The 18051-nt window shown below is 39.9% G+C and overlaps 1 protein-coding gene across 1 annotated transcript; it reads left to right on the top strand.

Annotated features, from left to right (window-relative positions):
• Positions 1-62: 62 nt before the first annotated feature.
• kctd3 (potassium channel tetramerization domain containing 3) lies at positions 63-17546 on the top strand. The gene is made up of 19 exons (XM_028473054.1): positions 63-474; positions 2387-2440; positions 4601-4646; positions 4762-4835; positions 5475-5533; positions 6167-6247; positions 7180-7341; positions 7836-7926; positions 9840-10030; positions 10140-10255; positions 10369-10456; positions 10710-10826; positions 10957-11127; positions 11208-11363; positions 12555-12651; positions 12767-12960; positions 13046-13184; positions 13273-13395; positions 14846-17546. The coding sequence occupies exons 1-19, from the start codon at positions 401-403 to the stop codon at positions 15402-15404; spliced, it is 2592 nt and encodes an 863-aa protein (XP_028328855.1). The 5' UTR covers positions 63-400; the 3' UTR covers positions 15405-17546.
• The last annotated feature ends 505 nt before the right edge of the window (positions 17547-18051 follow it).

The raw sequence follows: 18051 nt of genomic DNA, 5'->3' as shown, positions 1-18051 counted from the left end.
TCTGAGGTGTTGATCGAATGCGGAAGTGTTTAGGGGGGAATTCTCTTGGTGTTCCCTCAGACTATCGTACAGCTGTTTCACGTTGCTAACGTTCTGCGTAAACCGGGGTCTGCAGTTTACACTGAAGGCAGCGATGCAAACAAGCCCTCAGGGATATAAAGGGATGTCTGTGTGGCCGACTGTAGCATGAATAAACGGCACTGCCTCTTTCCTCCTTTCTGCCACTATGTGGAGACGTCTCGGCACCGTGGCAGCCTAGAAAAGGTCGTGTGTACGGGACATTTTAATGGTCCATGGGCCAGAGAATGAGCTGAGCAGGGCAGAGGAGGCTGTAGTGAGCTAGCCTCCATAGCAGGGACGTTATACCGAGGCAGCTCCAACAACCACAGACTGCTTCATCATGGCTATGGACGGGAATGGTTCATCACCACCAGGGATGGGAGAAATCATCCAGCTGAACGTTGGAGGGACGAGGTGAGCTCTCCTTTTAGCCCTCCACCACCACTAATGATCATTATTACACATAATAACTGATCTCACCCATAGAGTAGAAACTAGTGAACACACACTATACTGCAGAGGTGAAAGTAATGGATTACAAGTACTTACGTTACTGAGTTACTTTCATGGGTACTCGTTGTTGTTGTTTGTAATTGTTATTTGAATTTTTTTTCTCCTCAATCTAACACTGGGACATGCACAATCATTCCTTTCCACATGTTCTGTTTAAAGCTGCAATATGTAAAATTGTTTTGGTTTTATTTGTTGAAAAATCCCTAATCATCTTATTATATCTGAGTGGACAGTGAATCTCTGCTCCTTCTGCTGTCTGTAAATGAGCTTTAGAAATACAGGAGCGTGATGCTGGACTTCAGCCAATCAGAGATCTTTCTACCAACAGGGCGAGCCCATGAGCTGTTTTAAGCATTACTATTGGCTGCTCAAGCTGCTCGTTAAAAGTCAATGCTCGTTCCCAACCAGATAGTAGGGACAGTCCCATGGCTTTATATTCTAGATGAAGTCTCTAATGTGGCTTTTGGCGCAGCGGTTACACAGCAAATAAAGAGGAAAAAGGAAGACCGAGATGGAGAAGCAACAGAATAAAGGCACAAACGTGTTCAGGAGGAACGGCGGACTCTGCGGAGGTTCGATCCACTTTCAGTTTGTGTGCTGTCTGCCCCAAGTCAGAGAGAGAGAGAGAGAGAGAGAGAGAGAGTGATAACGGATGGAACAAATTGCTTATTAAACATTATCAAATGTGGAAAGAGCAGACCCTTTTTATTTGCAGTGTGGAAGGAGTCTGTCTGCTCTGATCAGCTGGGCTTGGCTGCAGCTGCTTGTGTGAGAGGAGAGCTCTAAGCCTCTAGTTACTTTTCTCACAGCAGAGAGTGATGCGTGCTTCCACGTCTCTAAAACATCAGAAAACTCTTCAATAACACAAGATAAAGTCTCTACATTAGTTTACTAGTCTCCATGGAGAAAACAGTCGCAAAGAGTTCCACAGTTGTGCGCATGTACGCAAGTGTTCCCAAGCAGACCAGTTAATTTTTTAGGAGGCGAGGCGGAGTGCCTCATGATTCTACATACTGCAGCTTTAACTTGTACACATGGCAACAAACTCTATCCTATATTTGTACTTTTATGAGTATATTTATAAATCAGTAACTGTACTTTGTTCTAAATTAAGTCAAGTTATTTGTTACATTTCTACACCCAACCGTTACTAAGTAAATTATAATTTTTTTGTGATTATTTTTTTATTTCCATTTCATGGTCTCACATTGAACATAATTAGTTGTGCCATTTCTGATCAATGCCAATTTACTTTCTTGGGTTCAGGTTGTGGTTACCTTTATGTTGTTACCCGCATGGCACATTTGGCATGGCACTGTTTAGAGTTCATAAATGTAGCAATACTTGGAGTCTTAAGATTTTTTAAATATTTATGGTATTTCATTTAGAAAAAAAAAAAAAAAAAGAACTGCACATTTTGATGAACTTTTTATTTCATACAGATGCCTTTGTAGAAAATAAATTAAGCTCCAAGAGATGTTTACTGTATGCAAGGGAACCGTGGCAAGATTTACTATCAAAAGTAAACATATTTACTGAGTACTGTATAATTGAGCTACTTTTTACTTGCACTTGAGTATTTTATGTATAACTTGTACTTGAGTACAATTCTAATCAAGTAACAGTACTTCTACTTGAGTAGTAGGATATATCAGTACTCTTTACACCTCTGCTGATCTGTGGATTTAATAATTTCCCCCTTTACACACATGAGATTCCCACTAATTCAGACTGTAACACATCATGTTGTGTTAATATTTTACATCTTTTGGTCATTGTATCCAACAGTTACCTCTGTGTGTTTGTCTGATAGGTTCAGCACCTCTAGACAGACTCTGATGTGGATCCCAGACTCTTTCTTCTCAAGGTTACTACAACATTCTCGTTCCTTTAGATTACACATAAATGGATGGGGACATGTTGCTCTCTCTTTCTCTTTAGCTCCAACCACACATCCACCATCTGTCCCTCCCTCCATTACAAAAAGTCATTAAAGATCAAACCTTGTGTTCAAATAATAATAATGGCTTGGATTTAAATATTGCTTTTTTTGAGGAGACTCAAAACACATTACAGAAACCATTATTCATTCACACCAGTCACTCACATCAGTCACACCAGTGGTGGTAAGCTACAATGTAGCCACTGCTGCCCTTGGGCATACTGACCGAAGCGTGGCCTCTGACCACCACCAACATTCATGCACAATTCATATCCATTCATACGAGGTAATGTGGGTAAAGTGCCTTGCCCAAAGATTTAACGACAATAACTTCGATAGAGCAGGATTCGAAACCCCATCCCTTTGGTTATTGGATGACCCATTCTACTACTGAGCCATTGGTCCAGTCTCTGGTGCATAATTTGGTATTAATCACAAATAATTTAGTAGAACTATAAATATCTGCATCTGTCCATCCATCCATCCAGTACACCCTGAACACGTCACCAGTCTATTTCAGTATAAACACAGAGGCGCACATTGAGCCCATGGTAATTAAAAATTCCAAATATCTTTAACATTAATGCTAAAAGAGGAGAAGCTAGATACAGTAGCTAGAACATGCAAACTATTTCTTTTTACACAGTCATGTCAGTAGATGTCTACGTTTTGCAGTAATGGCTTTATTTCTTACTTCCAATGCACCATCTATACCAGGGCTGCATGATTATGGCCAAAATGATAATCACGATTATTTTGATCAATATTGTAATCATGAGCACTAGTGCAGTGCCCATGGGAAGTATGTTTTGCTATACAAAAGTGAGAGGTTAAGTAGCTTTTTCATGGATGGTTTACACGTGAGCTTTAATTCCTCTTTAATTCAGAATAAAAGTTAAATCCTCTTTAAACTGACCTTGTAAACACTCAATTTCTAATGCAAATTTAATTCTGAATTACACACACACACAATTTTTATTATTATTACTCACCTTAGTTACAAATGTTGCTCACTGAGGACACCTGCTTGTTAATATTTTTTTTTAAAGCGCTTTGTGCAGTCACCTCTGTAGATTTTACGCAGCTTTCAATTTATCCTGAGTTACAATGACTACCTGTCAACATTGAGCTGTTCTGCAAAGCTGCCTTTAAGACAATTTTATGAAATAATTTATGAACGGTATCATTGCAGTCCAAACAAATCATATTATTAATATATTATTTATCATGTTAAAAAAAAAAATCTGTTTTTATTACACTACTTTTAAACAAATAATGTGTACAGTTTACAATGCAAAATGAAACTTTAAATAAAAATTATATATATATATATATATATATATATATTTTTTTTAAATTAACCCAAGAATTTAAAATGTACCAAAGGCTAACGAAATAAAGAAATAATTACAGAGTGCAGAGCCCGTATTTTAAATATAAATATTAAATACAGATTTATTTAATCGTTTCAACCAAAATCGTGATCACGATTAAAATTCGTTTAATTGTGCAGCCCAAATCTATACCACATGTAACTGATTAGTAAAAACTTGAGCTTATTACTATGCTCTGCGATCTGTCAAACAATGCTACATAATTAATGCTAAGTAGGAGTGTTTTCTTTGTCTTGCTTTCTTCTGGCAATGGTGGTAGAATACAGTAATAGTCTGCTGTGTTTACTAACTTCACCTAAAACTTTACAGTGTGTGTAGGGTAGAGCCCGGCCGATTGTGGATTTTTAGGGCCGATGCCAATATTGGAGGTATTAAAAAAACAATCTCACAATTAGATGGACAGTATTTGGGCCAGTGTAACATCACAGTCAACACCAGCTGACCAAAGGCTGCACGTGTCTGTCTCACTGTCAGTCCGTACATGTCAGTGACGCCTGCCTCAGTCAGAACATATTGTTCTTTGTTCACAGAGACTCTCTGTCACCATGGTGATTGTGAGTGATTCTAAAATGTGGATGTGATCAACATTTACCATATTTGTTATCTTAAATTTATTTACAGCTAATGTGTGCATTTTTATCAGAGTTAATGGAAACTGGATTAAATTAAGGTGTGTGTGTATGTGTTCCAGTTTGCTAAGTGGGAGGATATCTACTCTTCGTGATGAAACTGCGGCGGTGAGTGGTTCTTGATTATTCAGTATTTTGTGTCGATTTATGAATTTGTAAGTATATTATCCAACAGAAAGCCATTATATATGGAAAACCAACTCTTAAACCTTTCTTCTTTCAGATATTTATCGACCGAGATCCCACAGCATTTGCACCCATTCTGAACTTCCTTCGGACCAAAGAACTGGACCTGCGGTGAGGAGGAATAAAGCAATTCATACACTCACTCTTGTCTTTATTGGGTCCCTGAATAAGCCAATTGATGTATTATTATTAGGCCATGTTGATGAAAAAGTAAAACATGCACCATAAGTACCTAATTTATGACTTTTTATATAAAGAGAAAAAGAACATTGAGGTAAGCAACAAACAAAAAGTGTGGTATCGTTTTTGAGGCCAGATGTATTCGTCTGAGAGTTTCAATAAATGCTGATCAATTAAGATTTTTAGACACTAACAATGATATTCTAAGGTTTTCAAGGAATTTTCTGAACATCTATTCTTTAAAAAGGTTAAATCAGGCCAGAGGATAGTTGGTATATTGAGTGAAAATGAAGGACACTTACAACAAAGACCTCATTGTTACCAATGTGTGCAGAAAAGACCACAGCACAAGTTTCCCTCTTCTTACGAGTCACAAATTCTGTCATGACATCAGCTGAAAAATCTGTAGTGTGATGGTATAATGTCAAATGCTCTAAAGAAGGTTGTCAGTGACTTGTTGAATTATTGCCACAAATATTCAAGTCCGCTCTGAAGGCAGAAAGTTTCAAACCCAAACCTGTAAGATGTGCCCAAGTTCACTTCATTTCTTTTTTATTTTTCTTTGTTTAGGGGCGTCAACATCAGCGTCCTGCGACACGAGGCAGAGTTCTATGGGATCACCCCTTTAGGTACGCTGTAGAAACAGGTTGCAGGATGGTAATAAATGCTAAACCTATAATGATCAAAACTATTTAATGACATATTTTGTGTGTAAAAGCAGTCCCTCCTTTAATCTGGTGCTGTATCACATTGAACTACAGTACATTCACTTTGATTAGATGATTAATATGGGATCAATGTGAAAGACACATGCTAGATAAACATTATTTAAGCACAGGGAAACACCCTTTATTTAAAGTAACAGAGTCAAACACTGAAAAAAGCAGCAGATGATAATAAAAATGGAATAATAAAGGTTGTATTTGTAACGTATAGTATGTATACATAGTACAGTTTCATAAACGCACACAAAGTAAACCACTGTCCTATTGTCTTCAGTCAGTTCCACATGTTCAATTATTATTTTACATCCTGTTTCAGTGTGTGTAACTTCTCCATACAATCTGCATATTTGTTTAATGGTTGGTTTGGTTCAATCCAAACATGTCATTTGCTATTAAAATAAAGAATGGTTTCTTACAATATCTGTCAAACATCTTAAGTTCATTTACAACATTTATCATGTACAGAATGTCTGATCTGGGTGTAATCAAAGTGGTAGCATCAGTATGTCTTGTGTGTGTGTGTGTGTGTGTACACAGTGCGCCGCCTGCTGCTTTGTGAAGAACTGGACCGTTCATCATGTGGCAGTGTTCTCTTCCATGGTTACCTACCAACTCCAGGTACGCACATTAACTACAGCAGCAAAGTAGAGACCGACCCATATGACATTTTTAGAGCCGATGCTGAGACTGGTATTTTTTTATTTTTTTAAAGCTGATATCCGATATATTGGCCGATATATGAAATAAGAACATTGATATGCACAGGATATTTATACTGTACATCAGCGTTTCTCAAATGGGGGTATGTGTACCCCTAGCGGTACGCAATGGCACTACAGGAGCTACTTGAGAGGGAGAGGAAAATTAACAAATAGTCAGTCTTTGTCCCACCCCAGGCGTAAGATGACCGAAAATGACAAAAAACTATAGAAATAAATCTATTCAGCAGCCACTAAATCAGTGTTTTTCAAGCTTGGGTTTGGGACCCCATGTCGGGTCACCTGAAATTTCTGAAAAATTAAAATGGATGTTTGAAATTTTGAAATTAATATTCCTTTTTTAAAATTATTAAAACACAATCTTAAACAACTGTATGTCTGTACTTTCACTTTGTGAAATATAAATCTAGTTAAACTATGAAGGATGAGGAGTGCCACAATTAAATAAATAAATGCACCGTTCATTAATTAAGTGTCAGTAATTAATTAAATGTGCCAATAATTAATTAAATGTCAATAATTAATTAAATCTATTTTATATTTAATTTTCATTCTGAAATGTATGAAGTATAAATTTCTCCACGGAGCAAAAAATAAGTTACTATATGGTTATGTAGTTATTAAAGCTCAACCGTTTAATCAGGCCTATTGACTGATGTCGATTAATTGGCTATAGCTAAAATCGGCTGATTATTTGGTCTGGTTCTACTGCAAACGGAAGGAATGCTTTTGCTTACATGCTAAAAATCTAACTGTAATAGGATGTAAATATAATACAAAGTTTGAGTTACTTCAAAATAAAATGTGAAGAAGTGAACAATTGTTTTACAGCCATTCCTGCTCGGAAGTCTAATCCAGCCGTGGGAGCTTCTTGTTCGTCCTCTGATGAACGTGCTGGTCCCAGTGCAGGAGTGGAGGGCTTTGCTCGCGTTGGTCCACTTCCTCCTGTTTCTTTCTCTGCATCAGCTGGAACAGAGGACGGTAACAAACTAGGTGAGGAAACCAGCTTTAATCATGTGAACATGTCTGATTATTATGAGTGACATGTAACACATCACGGCCCTGCTTGTACTTGATGCTCTTTCTGTTGCTACACTGGATTATTATGTCTTTTCTCGAAGGAACTATCTACATATATATATACATACACACATGCTTTGTCCTGTGCAATTGCCTCGCCAGTGTATGCGTGCCATTATTGGAGTAGAGTGCATTTTTTGTCCATGCTTGTTTCCTTTAGAGTGCATTATTGCTGCTGCTAATGTGACCTGACAACCTCTTGAATCGCTAACAGCACACACACACACACACTGATGTATTCTTGTTCGTCCCTGGCCAGCTCCTAGTGGTGGTTAAAACAAAGTGTCCACTGGGCTGCTGGAATAAAACGCTATGATTTATTACATGTAGTATTTTTTAAATAAATAAAACGGAGCTACGACGAGACATGTATAATCCTACTGTGTGTGCTGTGTTTTGATACGTAGGTCCCCCGATTGACCCAAGGAAAGTTTTGATCGTTGCAGGACACCACAACTGGATCGTTGCAGCCTATGCACACTTTGTCATCTGCTACAGGTAACGTTACCTCCGCATGGTTTAGTAATGATGATAAGCTTCATTTAGCTTCCCTTCATAAGCAGGAGCCTGAATTATTTACAAGATGAAGCTGGAAATTAGATTATATTTTAATTTTTTTTGGTTATCTCGCAGTTCAGACCAAATCAGGGTTGGGATCTGCAATTATCCATGTTAATTACAATTATTATTTTTCCCCTGAAAGTAAACTACAATTAATTTCACAATTGCTAAAGTTCAATTACAGTTAATCACAATTACTGATCCTGAAATAAATAACCCATAAAACTTCACTTGTTAGCTTTCTGTTAGCATCTCTTATGATAACGGCTCAGTTTTGACCCAGGTCTTAAATCAGCTGTAAAATACACTAAAAAACTATTACCTATCATCTAATGTTTCTCATCTCTTGGTTACCTTGTTAGGCTTCCTAATCAATGAAAATATTGGTATATGTATTTTTTCTATGGGCGTCTGAGCCTTTTTTCTGTCAGTATACACCTGGATTTATATATTTTTTAAATGGTAAAATTATCCTCAAGATTCACTGACAGGCAAACTTGATATGAAACATTTTAATTGTTAACTAAGTATGTTTTAGACAAAGAACTGTAACAACTGTAACAGGGACTGAATAAATTGTAATTGACATTTTTTTATATCAATTACAATTTAATTATGATTATAACAGCAATATATTTTTTCAATTACAATAATAATTATGTCATAATTGTAAATAATTATCATTTATGCAATTACAATTATAACTGACCCCAACCCTGGACAAAACTATGTTAGATGAGCCATCATCTGTGGACAATCTGGATGACTATTTTTAGAATTGATCATTTTTTCATTTTTGCGTAAATAGGATAAATTAGTTTAAATCTGTTTGTTTGAATCTGTTGAAGGCCCTTGAGCAAAGTTTTCAACCCTAATGACACTAAACGCATCAACAGCATCAAGTTTACATAGACAATATATGGTGGACGCGCTTCTAGGGAGCATCAGTGGCCCCGCTGCGCATCCCGCGCCTCCTGTGCGGTGCGTTTTTGAAGCTTTTTGTGTGGCGGACGCTATGCGTTTTGAAATTTCAAGCTTTCCGACGCGGCCGACGCTGAAGTTGGGATTGTTGAAATTTTGGGGCGTATCACGGCGCCCAACCTTGAGGTATTGAGAAGAAAAAAAACACTAACCGGAGGCGGAGACAGATGAACAGGCGCTCTTCTGTTGCCATAAAGTGCCTGTAGTTGGTGTCCTGGTATAGGAGTTGCGAACGCCGATGCGGATCAGCAGGTCGTCAAACTGGGCACGGGAGAGATGGAAGTAGCGCTGAAAGCGACTCTCGTCTTTGCACAGCTCTGGTGAATCCAGAAATGGCGCCAAGGGCGCAAATAAAGCCAAGCTACTTTCTGGATAATGTAGAGCCGATGAACATAAGTTGGAGGCGGCGTGTTCTGCAAGGAACTCCACACTTTATTCTCCATTCAACCACACTTCTCTATAGCCCTCTAACATCACAGTGCACACATTAAGTCACACCAAAATACATCCGACCGGAAACACTGGGTGAATTATGAATGTAACTGATCGCCACAATATCATCCATTGTATGAACAACACCGTCAACAGAGAAGCCCGTCCCCTCGCGCGCTTCCTTCTCAACTTGTTTGGACTCGCGTCCCAAGCATCTTTGATGCTGGTGACAAGCATACTGATTCAGTCAGCACAAGCGTCCGTCTACAGGCGTGAGGCACGATTTTGACGCCCGTTTGGTGTGAACATACCATTACTGCTCCCCTGGGGGTTGCCCTGTGGCTAATTAAGTGATTTATAATTTTAATTATATTGCACTGGATCTGCATTTGAGATATTACATCTCTTCTAAGTTTGTCAAATGTATCTTTAAACAGGATAAAGGAATCCTCAGGATGGCAGCAGGTGTTTTCCTCCCCCTACCTGGACTGGACCATTGAACGTATTGCACTAAATGCCAAAGTGGTGGGTGGTCCGCATGGAGACAAGGACAAAATGGTGGCTGCATCCTCTGAAAGCAGTATCATCCTGTGGAGTATCCAGGATGGAGGCAGTGGGAATGAGATAGGTGAGTAAGCATACCAAACTTTAGCATCATGGATAACAAAATCATATCAATTGCCGTTCATTTGAGACTTATGTGCAGTGTTGGTAATCCTCTCATTCTCCCTGTTCAGGTGTATTCAGTCTGGGCGTACCTGTTGATGATCTTTTCTTTATTGGAAACCAGCTGGTGGCTACGAGCCATACAGGGAAGGTTGGGGTGTGGAATGCTGTCACACAACACTGGCAGGTAGGTCCACACATGCAGACATGTTGCAGTGTGTAGTCAGAGCGGTTTATGTATGCTTAAAAGAAAAAATGCATACAGCAGGATCGTGACCTTGTTTTTTAAATGCACTTTAGGTTCAAGATGTAGTTCCCATTACCAGCTGTGACACAGCTGGATCCTTCCTTCTACTGGGATGCAATAATGGCTCCATCTACTACATAGGTACACACACACACACGCACAGTAAAATATGTGACGTAACAAACACTGTATTGATTACATTCGTGGGAGCTTGTTAGATGGTCACATTTTTTTCTTTCATTTGCTTCATATTCATCTAAAAGTTGTAGAATTAAAAAAAAAAAAAAAAAATCTATTGCACAACTTTTATATTTTGTCCTTGTAAACAAATAATCACCTTAAATACTGCTCGGATGCATCAACCTTTGGTATTCTTTTTTCTTTTGTTTTCTAGACATGCAGAAGTTTCCTCTGAGAATGAAAGACAATGACCTTCTGGTGACTGAGCTCTATCACGATCCTTCAAATGATTCCATCACTGCGTTGTCTGTTTACCTTACACCTAAAACCAGTGAGTAAAACCACAACGAAACATGAGAGAATACAATTACATTTAACACTGTAGTTTTCTCCTCTTTGTAGCACTTTGATTGCTTGGCTAGATTGAAGAAATATTTGAACAGAGTCATATTTTCTTTCAGGTGTAAGTGGAAACTGGATAGAGATTGCCTATGGGACCAGCAGTGGTGCAGTGAGAGTGATCGTCCAGCACCCAGAGACTGTGGGTTCAGGTCCGCAGCTCTTTCAGACGTTCACAGTACACAGGAGCCCCGTGACCAAGATTATGTTGTCTGAAAAACACTTGGTGTCAGGTGAGGCATCTCCAATGATCTCCTTCTTGTTCTTACCTGGTTTTCTTTGTTACAACCCTGGATGTGTACCTCTGCTTTAGTGTGTTCCGACAACAACCATGTTCGGACATGGACGGTGACCCGGTTCAGAGGAATGATCTCCACACAGCCAGGCTCCACCCCTCTGGCTTCTTTTAAGATTCTGTCCCTGGAGGAGACGGAGAGCCACGGCAGCTACTGCTCTGGGAATGACATCGGTGAGAGAACAGGGACAAGAAACTAACAAACTACTACTGAATATAACAAACATCAGTGCTAAACCAGTCTAGAGCTTTTAAAGTGTCTGTGCAATCACCAACACAATCTTTCCTTTTATAAAGTGCATTATTTATACTAACGTTGTGTGGCACACACATCACTGTCCTTACTACAAAACTGCTCCTTGATAGTGATGTGCCCCGGTTGTACACCATCTATTATTCACAAACACAGCCAGACCCCCTCCTTTCTGCTTACTGCTCTCCGTCATCCTGTCACCGCGTAAAAGTTATAAGCCGTCCAATTCCACAACAGAGTCCGGTGTTAGCACTGTGAGCCATGACATTGTAAACATCAGCAGGCTCGCCTCCCGGAAGTCAATCTCATGCCGGGTTTGCGCCGCTACCTCCTTCATCTTATTGGAGATAGATCTCACATTCCCCATGATGACGGACGGGAGGACAGGCTGATATCTTATCCTCCTTGCTCAGCGCTTTGCCCCTGCGCGACATCCCCATTGTTTCCTTCTCAGTTCACGAGGGATGTCGGGTCTCGCTGCATAGGCTGGCGGAGCATTAGCACGGAGTGCTAACAGCTGAACACGGTTGTAAACAATGGGGCAGTGGCTCTGAGCAGTGACTCCCGACACGATCGCAAAGATTGCAGATACAAGCAGCAGAAAAAGTAGTGCAGTTTGGGCATCCAGTAGTGCAGTTTGCATTTACATATATGACAATAAAGTATAATATATATTCTATATTAAACTGCAGTGTTTGTTTTAGCTGTAAGATACTTTGAGAGGGAGGAGCTCACATTCTTATAGGATAGGAGGAGCCAGGATTGTCAGAAGGAGGAGTTTCCGCTAGGTGACGTCAAGTAGCGAGAAAAATCCAACTCGCCCGTTTGGAGCTGACTGTTTACAAGATGTGGAATAACAAGGGAGGGAGAAAACAGAACTTTTTCAACTTTGTCCCTCTGAATGAGGCTAAAGGGATGTATATCACTATAGAAAAACTATTATAAAGTGATTTTGTAAGCGGCCCCAAAATGCACAGAGCCTCCTTCTTCCCTTTCAAATCCAAAATGCAAACTATCTGCACTAAAATCCGAGTCATCACTGGACGACGCCATTCATGTAAACTTGAGATTGTAATGTTTAAGTTCTGATGGTGGTTTCCCTCTTTTTGTAGGTCCCTTTGGGGAGAGGGATGATCAACAGGTGTTCATCCAGAAGGTCATCCCCATCACCAACAAACTCTTTGTGAGGCTCTCGTCCACTGGTAAAAGGTAAGCTGTAAACGTGTAATTTCTGCTCCTCTCGGATTAACATGAGTTCATGATGAGCTGCAGGTTTGTCAGGTGACTCAATGTAGACATGCTTTGGTTATGAATGATCCTGTAGGATCTGTGAAGTCCAGTCTGTGGACGGGACCACCATCTCTTGCTTCATGGTACGGGAGTGTGAAGCCTCCAGTCGAATGGGGTCTCGGCCTCGGCGCTATCTGTTCACCGGTCACGGCAATGGCACCATCCAGATGTGGGACCTCACCACTGCAATGGACACTGCTAACAGAGGAGAGGAGTGCAGGAAAGAAGGTGAGAAAGAAAAGGCAGAAGAGGTGATGCTGGGTGTAACCAGGGAGGATTAGCGTCACTGAGCAGCTGCTCTTGTGTCTGGTAGATATCGGGGGGCCCACAGAGGAGGAGCTGCTCCAGCTGTTGGATCAATGCGACCTGAGCACCTCCCGCTGTGCCACGCCAAACATAAGCCCCGCCCCCTCTGTGCTGCAGCACACACGAGTCAGAGAGTCCTGCTCAAGGTTAGAGAGAGAATAAACACACTGAAGTACTATAAGAACACATTGGACTGTGTGGATGTGGGGGAGGATGTTAAGGTGTCTTTGTTAGTTTGCAGCTACAAACGCAGGAGCCACATGTTGAGAACCAGGCTACATATGGAGCTGTGCGACCCTACAGGGAGAGCCCTCTACTGGCCCGGGCTCGACGAACAGAGTCCTTTAACAGCTACAGGTGAGTTTCAGGTCACACCATCCTCCTTTGGAAGGAAACAGACTATTTTTCAGGTTTTAAAAGGTTTTCTTATACTGAACTGCACTGACTATAACATGCATTCATTCTCTCCATCCACATCTGGGTGATATTGCAGATTTGACAAAAGCTACAGTTGAATTTACGAACATAAGAGATACAGGTGTTATTTTTTAACACTAAATATTAACATTTGCACTAAGGGTCAGGCAGTTTATTTCTATAGCACGTTTAAACAGCCATAGCTTACCAAAGTGCTTTACAATAAAATCAAATGCTGCCAAAGTGAACAAGTGCGTTTTAAGAAGAGTTTTAAAAGAGAGGCTGTTCACAGTCCGCACAATTACGGGTAGATTGTTCCACAGTTTTGGAGCAGCAGCAAAAGCTCGATCTCCCCTGGAGTTTAAAAAGGTTCAAGGAACATCTATAACCATCTGGTCAGCTGACCTTAGGGCTCTGGGGGCTTACACAATGTAATAAGGTCAGACGAGTAACTGGGGGCCAACCCATTCAAAGGCATGAAAACAAATAAAATAATCTTAAAATTTGAAGTGGAAACGTTTCCGCGTCGTGTACCTCAAGCAAGGATCGTCGCGACAGCCAGGCAGTAAATAATTCTTGGTGTGAGATTGCAGCCACACTTAATAAAAACCTGGAAAAATCTATGGGACAGATATGTGAAAGCAAAAAAAAACATTCAAAGGACACAGTGGAGACCCCGGTGGAAGCAGACATGTCAAAGTTGAGCTGACTCACCACTTTTATAAAACACAGGGAAACAGACTCAAATTTCCCCCCAGATGAGGTAAATCAAATAATTATTTTACAACAGAAAAATTAGCACTGAAATGCAAATGTTCGTTATAGATTAATTATTTTTTTATATTTGAAGGTTGTTGTGGAGTAATTGGAAGTGGACAGCATCATCACAATGGCTACTTCTTCTGCTGTACTTTTGTACCATGGTTGATGTGTGTTTGTAATACACGGCCCCCTGCAGTTTGGAGTATGAATGCCACATGCATTGTTTAATGTGGATTCCGTGAGTCTTATTTCCGTGCAGTACATTGATGCGGAAAGCATAAAACAACCTTTAGGCAGTGCGGAAAGCACCGGAGAAAGGTGCTTGCATTCCAGTTAGGGGACGAGCTGCAAACTGCAGCATATTTGATTAATTATGATGACAAATGGAAGAAATCCTATAACTGAAGATGGTAAGGTTTTTTCCTTCTAAAGGCCATTACATTTGCTTCTTTCTTCCTGTGCTTCACACACACACTGGGTTAAATGGAGCATGTGGAGAAGGTGCTAACATCTCCAAAACCAATCAATAGTGATGCTAACACCTGTTTAGCAGTAGTGTTTAGTGTCCTGTTACTGAATCAATGGTTTCTCTAATGCTTACACTACTGGCCTAACAATCTTTCCACAGAGACTTTCAAAACTTGGGCCTGAGTCGAGGAATCCTGGACGGCGCTGGTCAGACGTCCAATCATCCGTCTGACGCCCGTCACTCGCTCTGTGACTTCAGCTCTGAGGACAGTGAGAGGAAATCCTCACTGCATGAGTTCTGGGCTTCCAGAGCCACCTGTGCCAGCTCCAGCTCCATCTTTGGAGCCGTGACTGCTGCCGCGGCTAAAGGCGAGAGCAGCCAGGAATCGTGTCGGCAACCTCCACAGAGCCCCATCCCTGGAGGGGACGTGAGGAGGAAGGGGCTCCCTCAGCCGGAGGAAGGAGAGGCTGCTGCTTCAGAGGGGGATGCTGTGAAGGCTGAGGGTGCTGTGAGGAAGAAGGGGGTTCTGGAAGGAGGTTTTCTGGGTAGGAAACGGGCTCCACCAGTGCCTCATCTCTCCTCTCTCACATCAGGATCTGATGGTGGCAGCGACTCATCGACAAACGCCTCACCTTCACCCACCAAACTGGCATTCTCCACCTCGCCGAGACAAAGGAAGTTTACACCAGATCCGTCCAATCAGGACAGCAGCCTGTGAGGGAAGTGTTTCATCTCAGCCACATGTCCTGAACATGACAAAATGATTTAACACACGACAAATTCAAGCAAAATACGATTATGTCTTTAGGCAATGTCAACTTCTCTTTCTGATCCAACAACATCGGGAACACAGTCATGAGTCAGCATTAAAAACATATTACAGCAAACTGCTCCACATCTGGAAAAAGTAGAAGAAGAATTAAGTCATTATTTTTTAAGATGTAAAAAACCTGTTGGGTCAGACTGGAGCTTTTTCTCACTCTTAATATGCTGAAACTATTCTCACAATAATCTTTATGCTCCTGGTACGTGGGAGTCGTTAACTGCTCCGTCCTGATCCTGCCATCAACACAAGACCTGGAAGATTATTTTACTTAAATGAAAGACTTAAAAAAGAACATGTGTAAAACACTACTGGATTGTGCTTGGTTTAAAAAAAAAGGGGTTATAATGCTAAAGAGAAAGTGTGATTGTTAGTGTGGGAGACCCTTCATCTGTAACACAATTGACAGCTGATTATTGCTAAAGCTGCTCATCATACACCTAAAAATGAATTATTAGCCTGAAAACAAATGTATTGTATTTTCTAAGTATGTTTTCATTTGTGTTTGATTCTCCAGGATAAGGCAAATTGGCTTTTGTTTCATAGCATCTCCACAGATTGTTAACAATGAGAGGTAGCTAACATTGACAGTAAACAATATGCAGTGCCCATGTAACCTTAAATATGTAACCACAGTCAATATTGGCAGCTGCAAGAATCACAAACATGTGTTTGAGTCAAAAAATGTGACACTTATTCCTAGTGCAGTGACTCTAAAGCCAACAGATGTTGTTTGACGTCCCACTGCTAAGTAGCATTAAATGTTGGGATAGACATTTAAGGGAAAAACCTGGACATCGATATTTTTATAGATGCTAATAGATATTTTAAAAATCTACAAGGAATCCACTAACCTTTGGTTCTGATTCCACTGCTGAAAAGCATGTTTGTCGTCCACACTAAAGAGAAACTAACGGTGATTTTTGTTATCACAGATGTGCCTGTGCAACATCATTTATAGTTTGATGTTATTTTTGTGCAAGGACCTTCACTACATCACTTTACTCCTGTGAGCGTTTTAACGTGCGTACGTTTGTGTGTCGTGTGTTCAAAGACAGTAGCAGTGCCTTATTGTGCTGTTGTATTTAGAAACGACTGGAACCAAAGCTGACAGAGGATGGATCTCCAGGACCTGAACCCTCACACTGGACTGGATTTACTCTTAGATCTATGGAATGTAATCAGCTTTGGAATAGTGTCATCTCAAGACTTATTTAGACTGGAATGCAGCGTGTGAGGAAGATTTTCATCCTTAGCTCATGTTTGCTCTCACTTCTAAACTAAAAGATAGAAATGCAAGTGAATACTTACGCTAAAATGAGGCGTTTTACAAGTTTAAGTTGCCTTAAGTTAAGTTAAATCAGATTTAAGAACATTGTCCTGAGAGCTGATTATCATTTTACCAAATGCATCAATGAAACATCATTCATTGACTTTTTTTTAATATTGTATGCTTTAAGTGACCACATTGTCTCTGTACAAAGATGTAAGTTAGATCTACTAACATGTATTTATATCAAAACCACATCCTACTCTGGATGGATTGATGTGTGTGTGATGGTGTGTTTACATGTACACTACTCATAACAGGCCTAAACATATAGTTACAGTATATATATATATATAGTAGTTTTTCCACGCTATTGGACCTAACTGCATCTGCACTTGCACTATTGTGACTAATAGTACACCAATGTACTAGTGTTTATTTTCTATATATATGTAAAAGAGAGTTTATTGTGTTTGACAGCATATAGGTGTTTGTGCCTGTGTGTTTTTAATCTGTCATCCCTCACTTCCTGTCTGGCTATGTTTACATTATATTACAGTCGGATAAGATCTGTATTGGTTTGAAGTGCTCTGTTTCACTGGGTGTGTTTCTGTGGCATTAACTTCCTAATCTAAAAGAGACATTTTGTTACAGTTTGTGCGGCATTAAACATCACATCTAGTTCCTTTTTTAAAAACTTAATTTTTTTTTTCCCCCCATTGTTTTTATGTTAAAAAAAAACATAACACAACCTTATTTAACTTCATGGAGAGAAACTGTTTTTTTCTGTTCTTTGCATTATTTATATTTTCCGAAATGTTGCTGCATAAAGTAATTAATTGTTGATAAAAAAAAATAACAAATATACATCTTCTTCCATCCTTGGCGTCAATGCTTACATGTAATCAACTTCACATAAAGGCTCTTCAATGAAGGACTTGTAGTGAGATGTTCTCAATACTTAAACCTGTTAGCTTTACCGTGTTTGCATTGAAATGCATGATCTAAAGTGTTGGCTTTTCATATTAAATCAAAGCAAAGCATTAAACAAGGTTTTGAGGTCCAGAGCTTCTGCTTGCTGTGAATATACGCTTATGGCATCATTCAATTACAATTAAAATTGGAATTATGTTGTGAATTAATTACAATTAATCACAATTACTGAGCCTGATATAAATAACCCCATAAAATTAGAATCTTTTTGATTGTGGGAGAAAGCCCACGCAGCACGGGGAGAACATGCAAACTTCACACAGAAAGGAGCCAAGTGTA

The sequence above is a fragment of the Gouania willdenowi genome, chromosome 3, assembly GCF_900634775.1.
Source record: "Gouania willdenowi chromosome 3, fGouWil2.1, whole genome shotgun sequence".
NCBI lineage: Eukaryota > Metazoa > Chordata > Actinopteri > Blenniiformes > Gobiesocidae > Gouania > Gouania willdenowi.
The sequence above is the reverse complement of the archived record's forward strand: the minus strand, read 5'-3'. Positions and strand labels throughout refer to the sequence as shown.

Coding starts and splice junctions, on each gene's coding strand:
- kctd3 (XM_028473054.1), top strand. CDS start 401: ATGGCTATGGACGGGAATGGTTCATCACCACCAGGGATGGGAGAAATC. Junction 4,647..4,761: donor TTCGTGATGAAACTGCGGCG/GTGAGTGGTTCT, acceptor TTCTTCTTTCAG/ATATTTATCGACCGAGATCC. Junction 10,256..10,368: donor CTGTCACACAACACTGGCAG/GTAGGTCCACAC, acceptor AATGCACTTTAG/GTTCAAGATGTAGTTCCCAT.